The sequence below is a fragment of the Rhineura floridana genome, chromosome 11 (assembly GCF_030035675.1).
Source record: "Rhineura floridana isolate rRhiFlo1 chromosome 11, rRhiFlo1.hap2, whole genome shotgun sequence".
NCBI classification, from domain to species: Eukaryota; Metazoa; Chordata; class Lepidosauria; order Squamata; family Rhineuridae; genus Rhineura; species Rhineura floridana.
Window position 1 is genome coordinate 16632569 of NC_084490.1, and position 13469 is coordinate 16646037.

A 13469-nucleotide genomic window follows, 5' to 3' on the forward strand; every position below is an offset into this window, starting at 1 on the left:
AAGACTCCTGCCTGAAATCCTGGAGAGCCATGGCCAGTCTTTGTTGACAATACCAAGAGTGATTGGTCTGACTTTGTTTAAAGCCGCTTCCTGTCCTTCTGTGCTCTCAGGTGATTCTAACAGCCCAGCCTGGCCCAGGAAGAAGGAAGGTGTGGGGGGTGGGGTGGAGGAAGCATAATAATAATAATAATAATAATAATAAAATTTTATTTGTGAGTCGCCTATCTGGCCGAATTAACGGCCACTCTAGGCGACGTACAACTTCACAGTAAAATACAATAAAAGCATGCAGACCTTCTGAACTTTCAGGCCTGATTTTAACTCTTTGCAGGACTCAGTCATGAAGGAAAGAAGACTCGGTCTTCCACAAAGGGCAACCCTAAGTCCAAATGTCAGCGAACCATTTCATTCAGACTGTTTCTTTGGTGTTCAGTGCATCCTAAGGGTGCTGAAGACATTTGTAATTACTTAAACAACAGCAGCCAGACTGTTAAAAAGCACCGAGAATTATGACCATCACTTAAATGCTTTGCATATAAACTATTGTGTTTACTTAACAAGTATCAAACTGAAATATTTTTATTTCCCTTCTTTATTATTGCAGTTCAGGACTGGGCTAGTGCAGCTACGGGTGGGAAATCTGCTGTCAATAGAGACTGAAATGATCAGAATCAGCCGATGTTCCCCTTCCCAAATTCCTTACCTTCTGTTTTGCGATTGTAGAGGCATTGTGCATGGTACTTGCAGCCAACAGCCATCAGCACGGTGACCACCACCTGTACGGCATAGTCCTCATCGTAGTACTCAAGCAGCAGGTCTCTGATCTGAGAAGCATTTGCCCCCTCCAGCAACTCCTTGGGAATTGTTCTAAAGCCCTGCTTGATGGGGTATTCGTGGAGTATATCACTGAACTTCTTCAGCTCTGATTCCGTCAACATTTCCAGGATGTTCCTTAGGTGGTCCTGTGTAAACCATGCTGTTGCCAATGTACGTATTAGTAACAGAAAAATCCAGCTTGCCTATATTTACCAGCAGAAGGCATGGCAATTCCCCATCCCCTTCTATTCCTACAGCTTGCTGTTGGAGCACATTCAATAGGTAGTGTGAAAATTGCAACTCCAATTTTTTGGGGGGGAGTTGTAAGCTAGAAGGGAAATAGAGTCCTTCAGCTGTCTACCACTGTTCTTCAGCCTTGGGTGCCCAGATGTTGGACTACAACTCCCATCATGCTTGGTCATTGGCTGACCTGACTGGGGTTGATGGGAATTGTAGTATGACAATATCTGGGGACTCAAGGTTGAAGAACACTGGCTAGGCTATACCTGACCTGTACTCATCTACCTGTCTTCCTTCAGTGTAAGCTGATGCTCTTAGGGAAGCTGACCACTCCTCCCAACTCTCCTTTTTGGACCAGCCGAGGGAGTACAGACATCTTCTCTTTATCTCTCTCCTCTAGCATGGGGGCAATGACCAAGCCTGGTTTTTGCCCCTCCTTGTTAACTAGAACTAGACTGCCTTTTCTATCAACTATGTATTTCTATAAAGTAGCTTTTCTTATTTTCAACCAAGCCTGAAGTGTCAGTAATTTATAGCAGAGTAAAAAGCCTGCTTCTTTCAGGAAAAATCACACACACACGCTCTCAATTCCACTGCTTCTGCCACAGCGATTCTCTGCTACCAAACAAGGAACACTTTCAGGCCTAGCCTTTTTTAAAGGAAAATTTAGAACTCTGAGATGGTAGGTGATTATAATTTGTGTGCTAAGCACATACTGCTGCAACACACATTTTCCTTGTGCATGCATGCTTTCTTGCTGAGAGTCACATTCCATGACATTTAGAAACCGATATAGAGTCTTCATTAAGAATGTCATATTGGACATTTCTGGCATCAGCACCCTTACCGTAACATTGACAACTTCACGTGACTTGTCAGAAAAGGGGTCTCCATGTTCTAGTATTATTTCTTGCCTATAAGAAACATTGGCGAATACTCTGTAGAGAGTAGCAGTGGAGTCTGCCAGGAATGTCTTTCTCAGGAGGAGGAGAAACAGGCATGCTTGATCAGGATCTCAGGTTCTAAGGGAGCCTGAACTACTTAATTTACTTTTCATGTTGTCATCAGTCACTTTTTGCATCATCAAACCTAATACAACTCTCTTGGATGACTTAAAGTTTTGAACTGCCCAAATATTGTTTTTGAACAGCCAGCATGGCTTCTGCAAGGGAAAGTCCTGTCTCAGTAACCTATTAGAATTCTTTGAGAGTGTCAACAAGCATATAGATAGAGGTGATCCAGTGGACACAGTGTACTTAGACTTTCAAAAAGCATTTGACAAGGTACCTCACCAAAGGCTTCTGAGGAAGCTTAGCAGTCATGGAATAAGAGGAGAGGTCCTCTTGTGGATAAGGAATTGGTTAAGAAGCAGAAAGCAGAGAGTAGGAATAAACGGACAGTTCTCCCAATGGAGGGCTGTAGAAAGTGGAGTCCCTCAAGGATCGGTATTGGGACCTGTCCTTTTCAACTTGTTCATTAATGACCTAGAATTAGGACTGAGCAGTGAAGTGGCCAAGTTTGCTGACGACACTAAATTGTTCAGGGTTGTTAAAACAAAAAGGGATTGTGAAGAGCTCCAAAAAGATCTCTCCAAACTGAGTGAATGGGCGGAAAAATGGCAAATGCAATTCAATATAAATAAGTGTAAAATTATGCATATTGGAGCAAAAAATCTGAATTTCACATATACGCTCATGGGGTCTGAAGTGGCGGTGACCAACCAGGAGAGAGACCTCGGGGTTGTAGTGGACAGCACAATGAAAATGTTGACCCAGTGTGCGGCAGCTGTGAAAAAGGCAAATTCCATGCTAGCGATAATTAGGAAAGGTATTGAAAATAAAACAGCCAATATCATAATGCCGTTGTATAAATCTATGGTGCGGCCGCATTTGGAATACTGTGTACAGTTCTGGTCGCCTCATCTCAAAAAGGATATTATAGAGTTGGAAAAGGTTCAGAAGAGGGCAACCAGAATGATCAAGGGGATGGAGTGACTCCCTTATGAGGAAAGGTTGCAGCATTTGGGGCTTTTTAGTTTAGAGAAAAGGCGGGTCAGAGGAGACATGATAGAAGTGTATAAAATTATGCATGGCATTGAGAAAGTGGATAGAGAAAAGTTCTTCTCCCTCTCTCATAATACTAGAACTCGTGGACATTCAAAGAAGCTGAATGTTGGAAGATTCAGGACAGACAAAAGGAAGTACTTCTTTACTCAGTGCATAGTTAAACTATGGAATTTGCTCCCACAAGATGCAGTAATGGCCACCAGCTTGGATGGCTTTAAAAGAAGATTAGACAAATTCATGGAGGACAGGGCTATCAATGGCTACTAGCCGTGATGGCTGTGCTGTGCCACCCTAGGCAGAGGCAGCATGCTTCTGAAAACCAGTTGCCGGAAGCCTCAGGAGGGGAGAGTGTTCTTGCACTCGGGTCCTGCTTGCGGGCTTGCCCCAGGCACCTGGTTGGCCACTGTGAGAACAGGATGCTGGACTAGATGGGCCACTGGCCTGATCCAGCAGGCTCTTCTTATGTTCTTATGTTCTTATTTTGGGTCTGGCTGTTCCTTTAAGAAAAGTCTCACTTTGGGCAGGACTGATTGTGGAAGGGCCCTGTGCAGCCCTGTACTCAGCCTTCCTTGTTACGTGGGGCACCAAATTTCTAGGTGGTATAGTTGGCAGGGCGACAGGGCTGTGGAGTCGGTACGCCAAACCTTCAACTCCGACTCCGACTCCTCTATTTTTCTACTGTCTGACTCCGACTCCTCTATTTTTCTACTGTCTGACTCCAACTCCACCCAAAATTGCTTCTTCTCAATCAAAATTTATTTGGAAGTCGGAGTCGGTACATTTCTACCGACTCCGACTCCTCCCAAAATTGCTCCCGACTCCAACTCCTCCCAAAATTGCTCCCGACTCCGACTCCACCCAAAATTGCTCCCGATTCCAACTCCACTCTGACTCCACAGCCCTGTGGGGAGAGACGCATAGTGCCACCCAACCCATACACACTCTGGTGGAGAGGAGGGCCAGCCAGGGAAGGGAAAAGCAGTACCTTCCCCCTTACTCCTACTCCATCCAAAGAGTGTGTTAACATACATGAATGAAGTTTAATCTGTTGAATTGTCTCATCCTGTTTTGAGAGATCCCCAGGAATACCAGACTTAAAGCTTAACTTTGCCTACAGCTACAGTCCCCTTTCATCTGTGGTCTGTCCCTGTGTTCTGATTCTTCATGAACTGAACTACTTTGATAAAGACTCCTGAGCTTGGCTTTGATGCTGCATTAGGTATCTCAGTTTTAGATTCCACCTGAAAAACAAATTTGTCCATACTACAAATTTAGGGATGGGCAGAGAGAAAATAAACGCCTCTGTGAGAGTTCACCCTGTTGGAAGTGGGGCAAGAGCAACTCCTGATTTGTTCTTTTGTTTAAGCTCCAGAGGGAAGATAGAGCTAGGGTCCTCCAGATGGACAGGCTTTGTTTACCTTTTTACCTGTGATGCTCTGACTGACTTCCTTCTGTCGCTAGACTGTGAAGTCTTTAGGGAAGCTTACCTGCCCCTTCTCCTCCTTCCCTTACCACTCCTTTGTTCTCCGGCTGTCCAGGAGAGAGGAGACATCCCTTTGTCTCTGCTCTCTCTAAGCATGGGGCTAACTCCTACACCTGGGCGTTATGCCTCCAACTTAGCTAGTTAGTTAGAACTAGGTATGCCTTTTCTATCTACTATGTATTTCTGTAAATAAAGTAGCTTTTCTTATTTCACTAAGTCTCAAGTCTCAGTGACGCTGATGCAGGGTAAAAGCCTGCTTTCTTAGGCAAACGCACGCACACGCTGGCACACTCGCATTTCAGCATCTGCTGTTACTCTGCTGCTGTGGTGTTGCTTTTAAACGAAATTGAGCAACACAATTACACACAGCGCAACACCCCCTTCTAGTCATGTTGCTGGCCTTTAGATTTTCCTTCCTTTTGGGCAATCAAGGGAAAACTTTTTAACTGGTTGCTAAATAAGGGATGAACTAAGCAACTGGAAACTAGTTGTAGAAAGCAATTGGATTAAAAGGCCTCATGCTGAGCTCCACATATTGGGAAAATCAGAAATTCAGCGTGAGTTACAGCCTAGGTGCCCAGCCAGCGAGCTAGCTAACTGTAGTGTACACAGCAATATTTCTATTCCTCTAGGGCTGTTTTCCTCCTTTGCCATCAAGTAATCAAGAAAAAAAATAGCCACTATTATTTTGAGTACGAGTGCTTTAAGAGTAAAGGGTTGCAATTTTTTCAGATCACATTAAGTTATCTCTTTATTTCACCCTTTAGCAATAAGCACCCAATCCTGCTCTACTCATTATAATTACTGCAGAACAAATAAAGTCTTACTTCTTACTGCAGGCAAACAAACATGCTCCTCCTGGCAAAGCATTTTTTAAAGTAATAGTTGTGTGTCCAAACGGACACCCAATCCTAGCTTTTGGACACCCAGAGGACACAAGTGGACACATAAAATTTAATCAATGTACCAAGAACACAAATTCAGATTGGCAGCCACTGAAACACTGACTAGAGGTGTGAAATTTTAGTGAAATTCAATAGAAACAGTAGATCATTGGGGCACTTTACCCAATAATTCTTAGGATTATTTCAAATGTCTTAACAAAATCCCTCTCCCTGTGCACTGTAATGTCTGGCTATCTGTAGCTTTATTCTTTTTTCATAAGAGTTCTGCTACAACAGGGCGTGGGTCATAAGCAGCAGTTTTTAATTTTATTTTGCTTTTTAATTGATGTATTTACTAGTGGGTGGACAGGCTAGTAAGAGTTTTGCCAGGCTAGTAACTTGTGTAAATTAGTTTGTAAGGCTGTATTCACCTCCTTTTTTGTTTTAGTTTGAACCACTTTGACCTCAGTCCAAATGTCAGGGCTTGTACACAGTAGAGAGGCTTCCACGTACAAGCCATGTGAATGAAAAAATGGCCATGCAGTAATAATTCCTCTACAAAATACTCTGCTGGCTGGGTAAACAGCACTACTAAAAATGAAAAGCAGAGCAAAGCACAGTCCATGGGGTGGAGTCTAATGCTAGCCCATAATACAAAATTCTAATATTTAACTCTGCAAGGAACACGTTACTATAAGGCTGGTTTTTTCAGGATCACTTAACTAATTATAGGGTGACTATGATCATGAAAAATCCACCCTGTCAGGGAAAGTCGTGAGTGAACAGACTTTTTGGGGCTCTTCCTGATGAGGCTTTTATTGTGCACTTGTCCTGCCTTATTAGATGATTTTTTCAGAGGCTCCTATTTTAATTTGCGCCTGTTCTTAAAACAAGCTATCATTCTTTAAATGAAAGTTGCCATTGTCTGTCATGTCATAAATTACAAAGACAATTTCCTCCAAAAAATCCTAGGGGGCAATGCACAATTATGGGGGGGGAACACCACCACCCATAGGTCTGAGCCTGTGCCTCAGGTCTGAGAAAGATTCCTACCTGAAATGAGAAGAGCAGTCCAGCCTGTCCCAGGAAGACAGAAGGTGCTCCAGAGAGGTTGGGAAGGCCTGCAGATGTCGCTTATGGTCCTGTTTTTAACTATTTGCAGAACTCAAACATGAAGGAAAGAGGCTCCAAAGGACAGCAAGGCCACATTCACACCAGACATTTATTCCACTATTGTTCCACTTTAAACAGTAATGGCTTCCCCCAAAGAATCCTGGGAAGTGACGTTTGTGAAGCGTGCTGAGAGTTGTTAGGAAACCCTTATTCCCCTCACCGGGCTTCAGTGGCCAGAGTGGTTTAACAGTCAGCCCCTCTTCCCAGGGAACCCTGGGAATTGTAGCTCTGTGAGGGGAGTTGGGGTCTCCTAACAACTCTCAGCACCCTTCTACCCTTCCCAGGATTCTTTGGGGTAAGCCATGACTGTAAGTGGAACAATAGTGGAATAAATGTCTGGTGTGAATGTGGCCCAAGTCCAAAGGGCATGAGCCATTTCATTTAGACAGTTTCTTTCCTGTTCTTTGCACCCTAAGGGTGGTGAAGATATCGGTAATTTCTTAAGCAATAGCAATCAGACTGTTTAAGAGTTATTACCATCACTTAAATGTGTTATATATAAACTATTGTAAATGTAAATGTACTGCCTTCAAGTCGATTCCAACTTATGTCGACCCTATGAATAGGATTTTCATGAGGCCGAGAGGCAGTGACTGGCCCAAAGTCACCCAGTGAGCTTCATGGCTATGTGGGGATTCGAACCCTGGTCTCCCAGGTCGTAGTGCAACACCTTAACCACTACATGTACGCACTTCAAAATGTTTCCGTTTGAAATGGGTGGTTAATGTTTCCCTTCTTTATTACTTGCAGTTCAGGGTTCAGGCAAGGCAGCCCCGCCCCGTTCCTGACCTTTCCCAGCGAGGCGGGAGAGCCTGTCCGCCTGGAACTCGCGACCCATGGCCTTCAGCACCTCGGCCGTCACCTCCACAGCGTAACTCTGGAGCCAGCAGTCGATCAAGAGGTCTCTCAGGCGCGAGGCATCTGCTTCCTCCAGCTTCTCCTCGGGGAGTTTTTCGAAGTTCTGCTTGAGGGGGACCTCGCGGAGTTTGTTCTTGAACGTCTTCAGCTCGTCCTCCCCCAAGTCCGACAGGGCGTCCAGCAGGAGCTGACTGGCGGAGTACTCCGCGGAGAACCGAGGCCTGAAGAAGCGCCAAGGAGCGGATCTGCGCAGCCGCCCTGAGGAGGAGAGACTACCACCACCTTCCCCCTCGACGGGAGGCTGGTCGGCGGTCTTACACAAGAATATGTCTTCTGCCGACGGGGCGGGAGTCTCCTGCGCCGCCATAGCGCTTCTTCTTTCCCCGCCAACTGTGGAGGGGACTCTTCCTCAGCCAAAGACGGCGACTGCGACAAAAAGGAAGGCAGGCTGCGTCCGGGGCGGTCCTGCGCTCCTATCCTCCCAACAGCAGCGTCGCTTAGGGCGGATCCCGCGGCCGATTTGCAGCGGCTGAGGTTGATGCCTTAGGCGGGAAGAGAGGAGCGGCCCGAGGGCAGCAGAGAAGACGGTCTTGGCGCTTCTCCAGCCTCCCTTACCGCTTACTCCTCGTCTTTCTGGCCTGGAACCTCTCTTTAGGATTCCTTCTGTCTGTAGGCCAGCATGGGACGTGAGGAACGGGCCGGACGAGAGACACGTGAAAGCGATAACGTGTGAAGGGGCTTCCCGGCGTTCCTGAAGGACATGCTGGCTGGAGAGTAACACACACACACACACACACACACCCCGAAAAAAAGACTGCTCGAGACTATCTGGGGCATTTTGGTTTGCCGTCAGACAGTTATTGCCATTCCAGGGATGAGAGAAGTTGCTTTTTGCTTTCCTTTTGCACAGAATCTGAAGATGGGAGGACGGGGTTGTGGGAAAGTGGCAGGAAGCAATTGGGCGGAGCAGCATAATACGCGATGGGGGGAGGGAGGAAGAGGAGACCCTACTCCTATATTAGAAATCGACGCAATCCAGCAATTCTGCGGTGCTCTCCGATGCTCGAAGGGGGGATTTGAAGGAGCTTCTCTTCAAATAAAAAATGCAGAAGCCCCGCCAGTGGTAGCCGAATCATGCCCCATCCTGTAGCCTTCCCAAAAAATAGCAGCTGAGGCTGGCACAAAAAGCAAAGGGCCCAGGACTTCCTCCTCCCCCACCCGGTAATTCAAACACAGCAAAATATGTACAGGGGTAGCTGTGGCCTTGGGTGACAATGCTCGACGTTATCCCTACAGTAGATGCACGTCCTCCCCGCCGACTCGCCCTTGCCGCAGCACGCCCCCATCGCGCCCCTTCCCCGCCAGCCTTCGCCCAGAAAAGACGGCGCCGGCGACGCCCAGTTGCCAAGGCGCCACGAGACTGATCTGGCCTGCCAAAGGTGAGGGGGAAATGCCCGCTGCCAGCTTGCGACCACGCGGATTGGCTGCCGGGAGGAGGGAGGAGGGAGGGAAGTGGGAGGCGTGGCCTGAGTGCCAGGCTCCACTTTGCTCTGCTCACCTGTTACTTCCTCCTCTCTCTGGCTGGGTACCTCTTCCGAGGATTTCTTCCCAAGGCTTTTGTGGGTTGTTTTTTTTTAAAGTGTGCATTTGGACACAAAATGTAGAGTTAGAAAAAACTTGTGCCGATGGAAAGCTGATAATGTGCAGTTGGAAAAATGGGGAGGGGGAATTAGACACCTTGGGCGTGTGCTTATGAAAGGCTTTAAATGAGAGACAATGTCCAGGATAGTGTGTACGCAATTTGTATAAAGGTAGAACATGCTCAGTTTCCATAGGTAAACTGCTGAAATGATATTAAAACTTCTGTTTCAGTATCACCTCCTCTTCTTCATTGTCATCCTCAGGCAAGTAACGCATCCTTGTAAAATACCCTTAAAGTACTCCTGTTTTTGCACATTTTATTTATTTATTTGATTTATATCCCACCCTTCCTTCCAGTAGAAGCCCAGGGCTAGTTAGGAAATAAGACAGATTCATAGATTTTATTTATTTACATTTATATCCCACAAGGTGGCCTATATGGTTCTTCCCTTCTCCAATTTATCCTCACAACAATCCTGCGAGGAAGGTTACAGTGACTTGCAGCATCATGGGTCAAAGTGGGGGTTTGAACCCTGGTCTCCCAGGTCCCTTGTCCAGCACTCTGACAACTATACCACACTCAATATAGTCTTGTCACTGTATGGTAGAGAAGTACTGACTCCTATGGAGAGACTGCCATTGGTAACAAAGAGTAAGCAAGAAGCAAGTCACACTTTGTGTGTGTTTGGTTTAGTGTGGAGTGTCTGATGTGACAACGTTTTGGCAAACTTGGGAGGTAGAAACAGTGCAGGAGCAGTAAAATGCAGAGTGGAGGAAGACAGAGGAGACCATACTAATCAATTAGGAATCTGACACAAGTTGTTTCCAGCAATTCTGCCCTGTCCTCTGATGTTGGGGGTGTTTGCAGAGGGAGCATATAGTACTGCTATTAAAGAAATGTAGACACCCCACCAATCTCAAGCCAGATCATGCCCCAACCTGTAGTCTTCTAAAAAGAACAGCTAAGGGTGCATGTGTAAAAAACAAAGGGTCCAGGTGTGTGTAGACTAAAGGAACTGCAGGGATGCATCAGCAAGAAGTCCCAGGATATTAAAAAATACAAAGTGCTGATTCCAGAAGACGTGAGGACAACAGGCTGTTTTTCTTTGGCTTTGCGATCCAGCATCTAACAGTGTAGGAAACACACTTTTCCTCTTAAGATATTTTTCTCCTTCTGGGAGATGCACATGACGAGAGGAATGTGTCTTGACTTTCACTTATAAGCAAGAGGGACTTTTATGTTTTTGCTCACCAAGCTCAGGATAGCATATTTAGGTTGCAATCCTATATCCACTTACCAGGAAGCAAAGTCCAACTGAAACAAATATTTATTTTCATGTACATCTGTGGAGTGCAGAAGGGAGGCCTGAAAGCGTACAGGGAAACCGCACTAAAACTCTGCTGCAAAGTAGCCTGTTTTCATTATCAAGAATGAATTGGGGGTTTTTTGGATTCACATGGAGTACAAGAAATATATATTTACATGTGTTTATTAAGTGCGCTGCAAAACCCTAGTAAGTTTTCTGTGTGTATTTTAGACATGAGTCACAATTTAAACAGTATCTGAATTTGTTAATATTACTCACCTCTGCATATGAACAAGGGACTCCTCTATCCCACTCTCTCAGTGCTTAAGTTTTGAAAAAAGAGAGGTGCTGGGGTTGAAGCCTGCCTGGAACCCATGCCAACTGCCCTGGAATCTCTGTGCTTCAATTGGGAGTGTGTGTTTGTGTAAAATCTGGGGGAAGGACAGACCATGATTCTTTATTGGGGGTAGGTAAGGAAAACCCTCTGAACATGCTCAGTGGATTTTTTAAAAATCACCCTTGATATATTCCTCAACCCAACATTCATATATAAAATACATTTTAAGGCTGAGCCCCAGCACAAATCTCCTATTTTGCATCATTGCTGGTGACGGGCAAAAAGGAAGAGGGCAAGGCGATGGAGGCTCAGCCAAGAGCAAATGCTGCTTTGAGCAGAGTCATGGCCTCCATGCTTTGTGTGAACAATATGTGAGCACAAAGAGAAGTGAAGTCACACACTATATGAAGTCTGTCCTTCAAGGTCAGCAATGAGGTACTGAAGTCTGGTCTTCAGTACTTTGTAAAGCAGATCCTTGCAAGCGTTGCAAGCACTGTCCCAGCTTGGCACCAGACTGTTGATAATCTCTGCTCGTTTATACAAATTTACATAACATATATTAGGGGAAAGATTTCTGCTTGTCCCAGGCCTGAGCATCCCCACCAAGCATGGGAAAAAGTCCCTATTTGGCCACATTTCTTCAAACATTAAGAACTGTACTATACAGTGTACAGTGTGTATGGATTCAGTGTAATTTAGTGGGAGGTGTGATCAGCTTACACAGCTGCCTATTTCTTTTTTCTCCCTCTCTTCAGACAAATGTTGTCTATCAGAGTGGTCCTTCCATTAGGCAAAGGGAGGGGACTGCCTCCGGTGGCAGAGACCGGAGGTAGCAGTGGCAGCCCCCTAGTTGTTTCTACACACTACGTCCTTCCCCCTCCCCACCCTAAGCTAGCCTGATGCCTCAGGTGTCCTGAAGGACACTATCCAATTGCCCATATAGGATTAGGATTCACCTGCCAGTTCAGTCAGTCTATACATAGAAAGGGGAGGTGGCATCAACTCATCCTTCCACTTGACTAGCAAAATGTCCAGGGCTGGCCTCGTTTATGTCACACATGTTAGTGCAGATTGCGGTTTTAAAAGAGCTCTCAGTTTACTAGGGGTTCCATTTAGAATAGATCTCATAGAACCCCCATTTTAAAACAATCACATTGGTTGCCAGTTTGCTTCTGGGACCGAGTTAAGGGGCTCATATTTATGTTTAAAGCCCTAAACAATTCAAGGCGCAATCCAACTCATGGAAGGCTGGTGGAAGTGGAGCTGGCGGAAGGGGCTGCCACACCCAACCTCTGTTCAGTAGCTGCTGGGAGGGAAGGATGTTAGCTGCACTGGCAGGGCTAAGCAGAAGGGAATGAAATGCATGTTTCTTTTCACCACTTTTCCTGGTTTATTGGCTGCTGGGACTGAGGGCTGTGGGACCGAGCCGAATGGGCTCAGAATGCAGTGTAAGTCCCCCTCACTTCCACCCCCAACACCCTTCCAGAACACCCCTTCTTTTGGCTTTCTGCTGGCTCCACTTGTGCTGTTCTCGGTCTCGACTGAGCCCGGGTGGTGATGGAATTCCCTAGCTGAGCTGCAGCTGTGCCCAGGAGGGGAAACTTCTACCAGAAGAGCCCAAGGGCATCAACACTCTTCGTCCTCTACCACAGCTGTGTGGCATACTGAAGCCCCTCAATATCTGTCAGGAGTATGGCACCCTTAGACCCCAAATATGCCTCCTTCCCTACAGGCCTTCTCAGGTGTTAAGATCAGCAGAGGGCCCCCTCTTGATGGTTCTGTGTATGTGTTGCCCTGGAGAGGGCATTCTCTGTGATGGCCCCTAAGTTGTGGAATTCCTCCCCCCAGAAGTGCGACTGGCACCTTCATTGCATAGTTTCTGTTGTGTGCTGAAGACTTAACTCTTTTCTCTGGCCTTTGGCACCCGAAATATACATTTTCAGAGCCTACCCTCTTCCTGTGATTATAATTTGTTTTAAACTGTTTTTAATATTGTTAAAACAAGAGAATTTTTGGATGAGGGGGAGGGAAATAAATACATACATACTAGGGTTGCCAGGTCCATGGCCTGAGGCTGATCCTGTATCTTTAGGAGAAGAGAAAGTCAGCCAAGTGCAGGTTTTCTTGCAACTCTGTAATTGTCAGCTCTACACTGCCTCAGCAGTGTCAGGGGGGGCTGGAAATTCCTGGGTCTTTGGCAGGGAAGGAAAGTCCTTAGCCAGCAGTCGGGTTGTAAATCTGCCAGGCCTATCCAAAGCGTACTTGCCGAGTCAGAAGTTCCGAAGCGAGGTTAGTGGAGGTCCGGGATCAATTGCCAAGGAGGTCAGTCAAGAGATGCTGCAGGGAAACTAGGTCTACACAAAGCCACGCCTGACGTTGCAGTCAGCAACAAGCTGCAGCCAAGGTGTGCCTTATAAAGAGCAGGATGGACAGCAGGTGTGAGCCCTCAGCGTTTGGGCCTTAAGGAGACAGGCCTGCCTCTCTTCTGCCTGACCTTCTGCTGTCTACATTCTGCAGGTGAGGGGGGAGTATCCTGTTCACTGTCTGTGTCTGGCTGCAGGGCCTCTGCTGTCCCTGGGGTGCTCTGCAGCTGAGGGGCAGAAGGAGCTGGATTCTCAGGAGGCTCCTCCATGTCTCCTGCTGCTCCTGGGTCTGCTGCTGTTA

At 46.4% G+C, this 13469-nt stretch overlaps 1 protein-coding gene across 1 annotated transcript in view; it reads right to left on the reverse strand.

Annotated features, from left to right (window-relative positions):
- Positions 1-8875, reverse strand: part of LOC133365898 (uncharacterized) — a 31789-nt gene extending 22914 nt beyond the window's left edge. Inside the window, exons 1-2 of the mRNA XM_061588330.1 lie at positions 7452-8875; positions 704-976 (exon numbers count right to left, since the gene is read on the reverse strand). Of these exons, the coding sequence (XP_061444314.1) occupies positions 704-976; positions 7452-7887 (709 nt within the window). The 5' untranslated portion in view covers positions 7888-8875. The remainder of the gene's footprint in view (positions 1-703; positions 977-7451) is intronic.
- Between the last annotated feature and the right edge of the window lie 4594 nt (positions 8876-13469).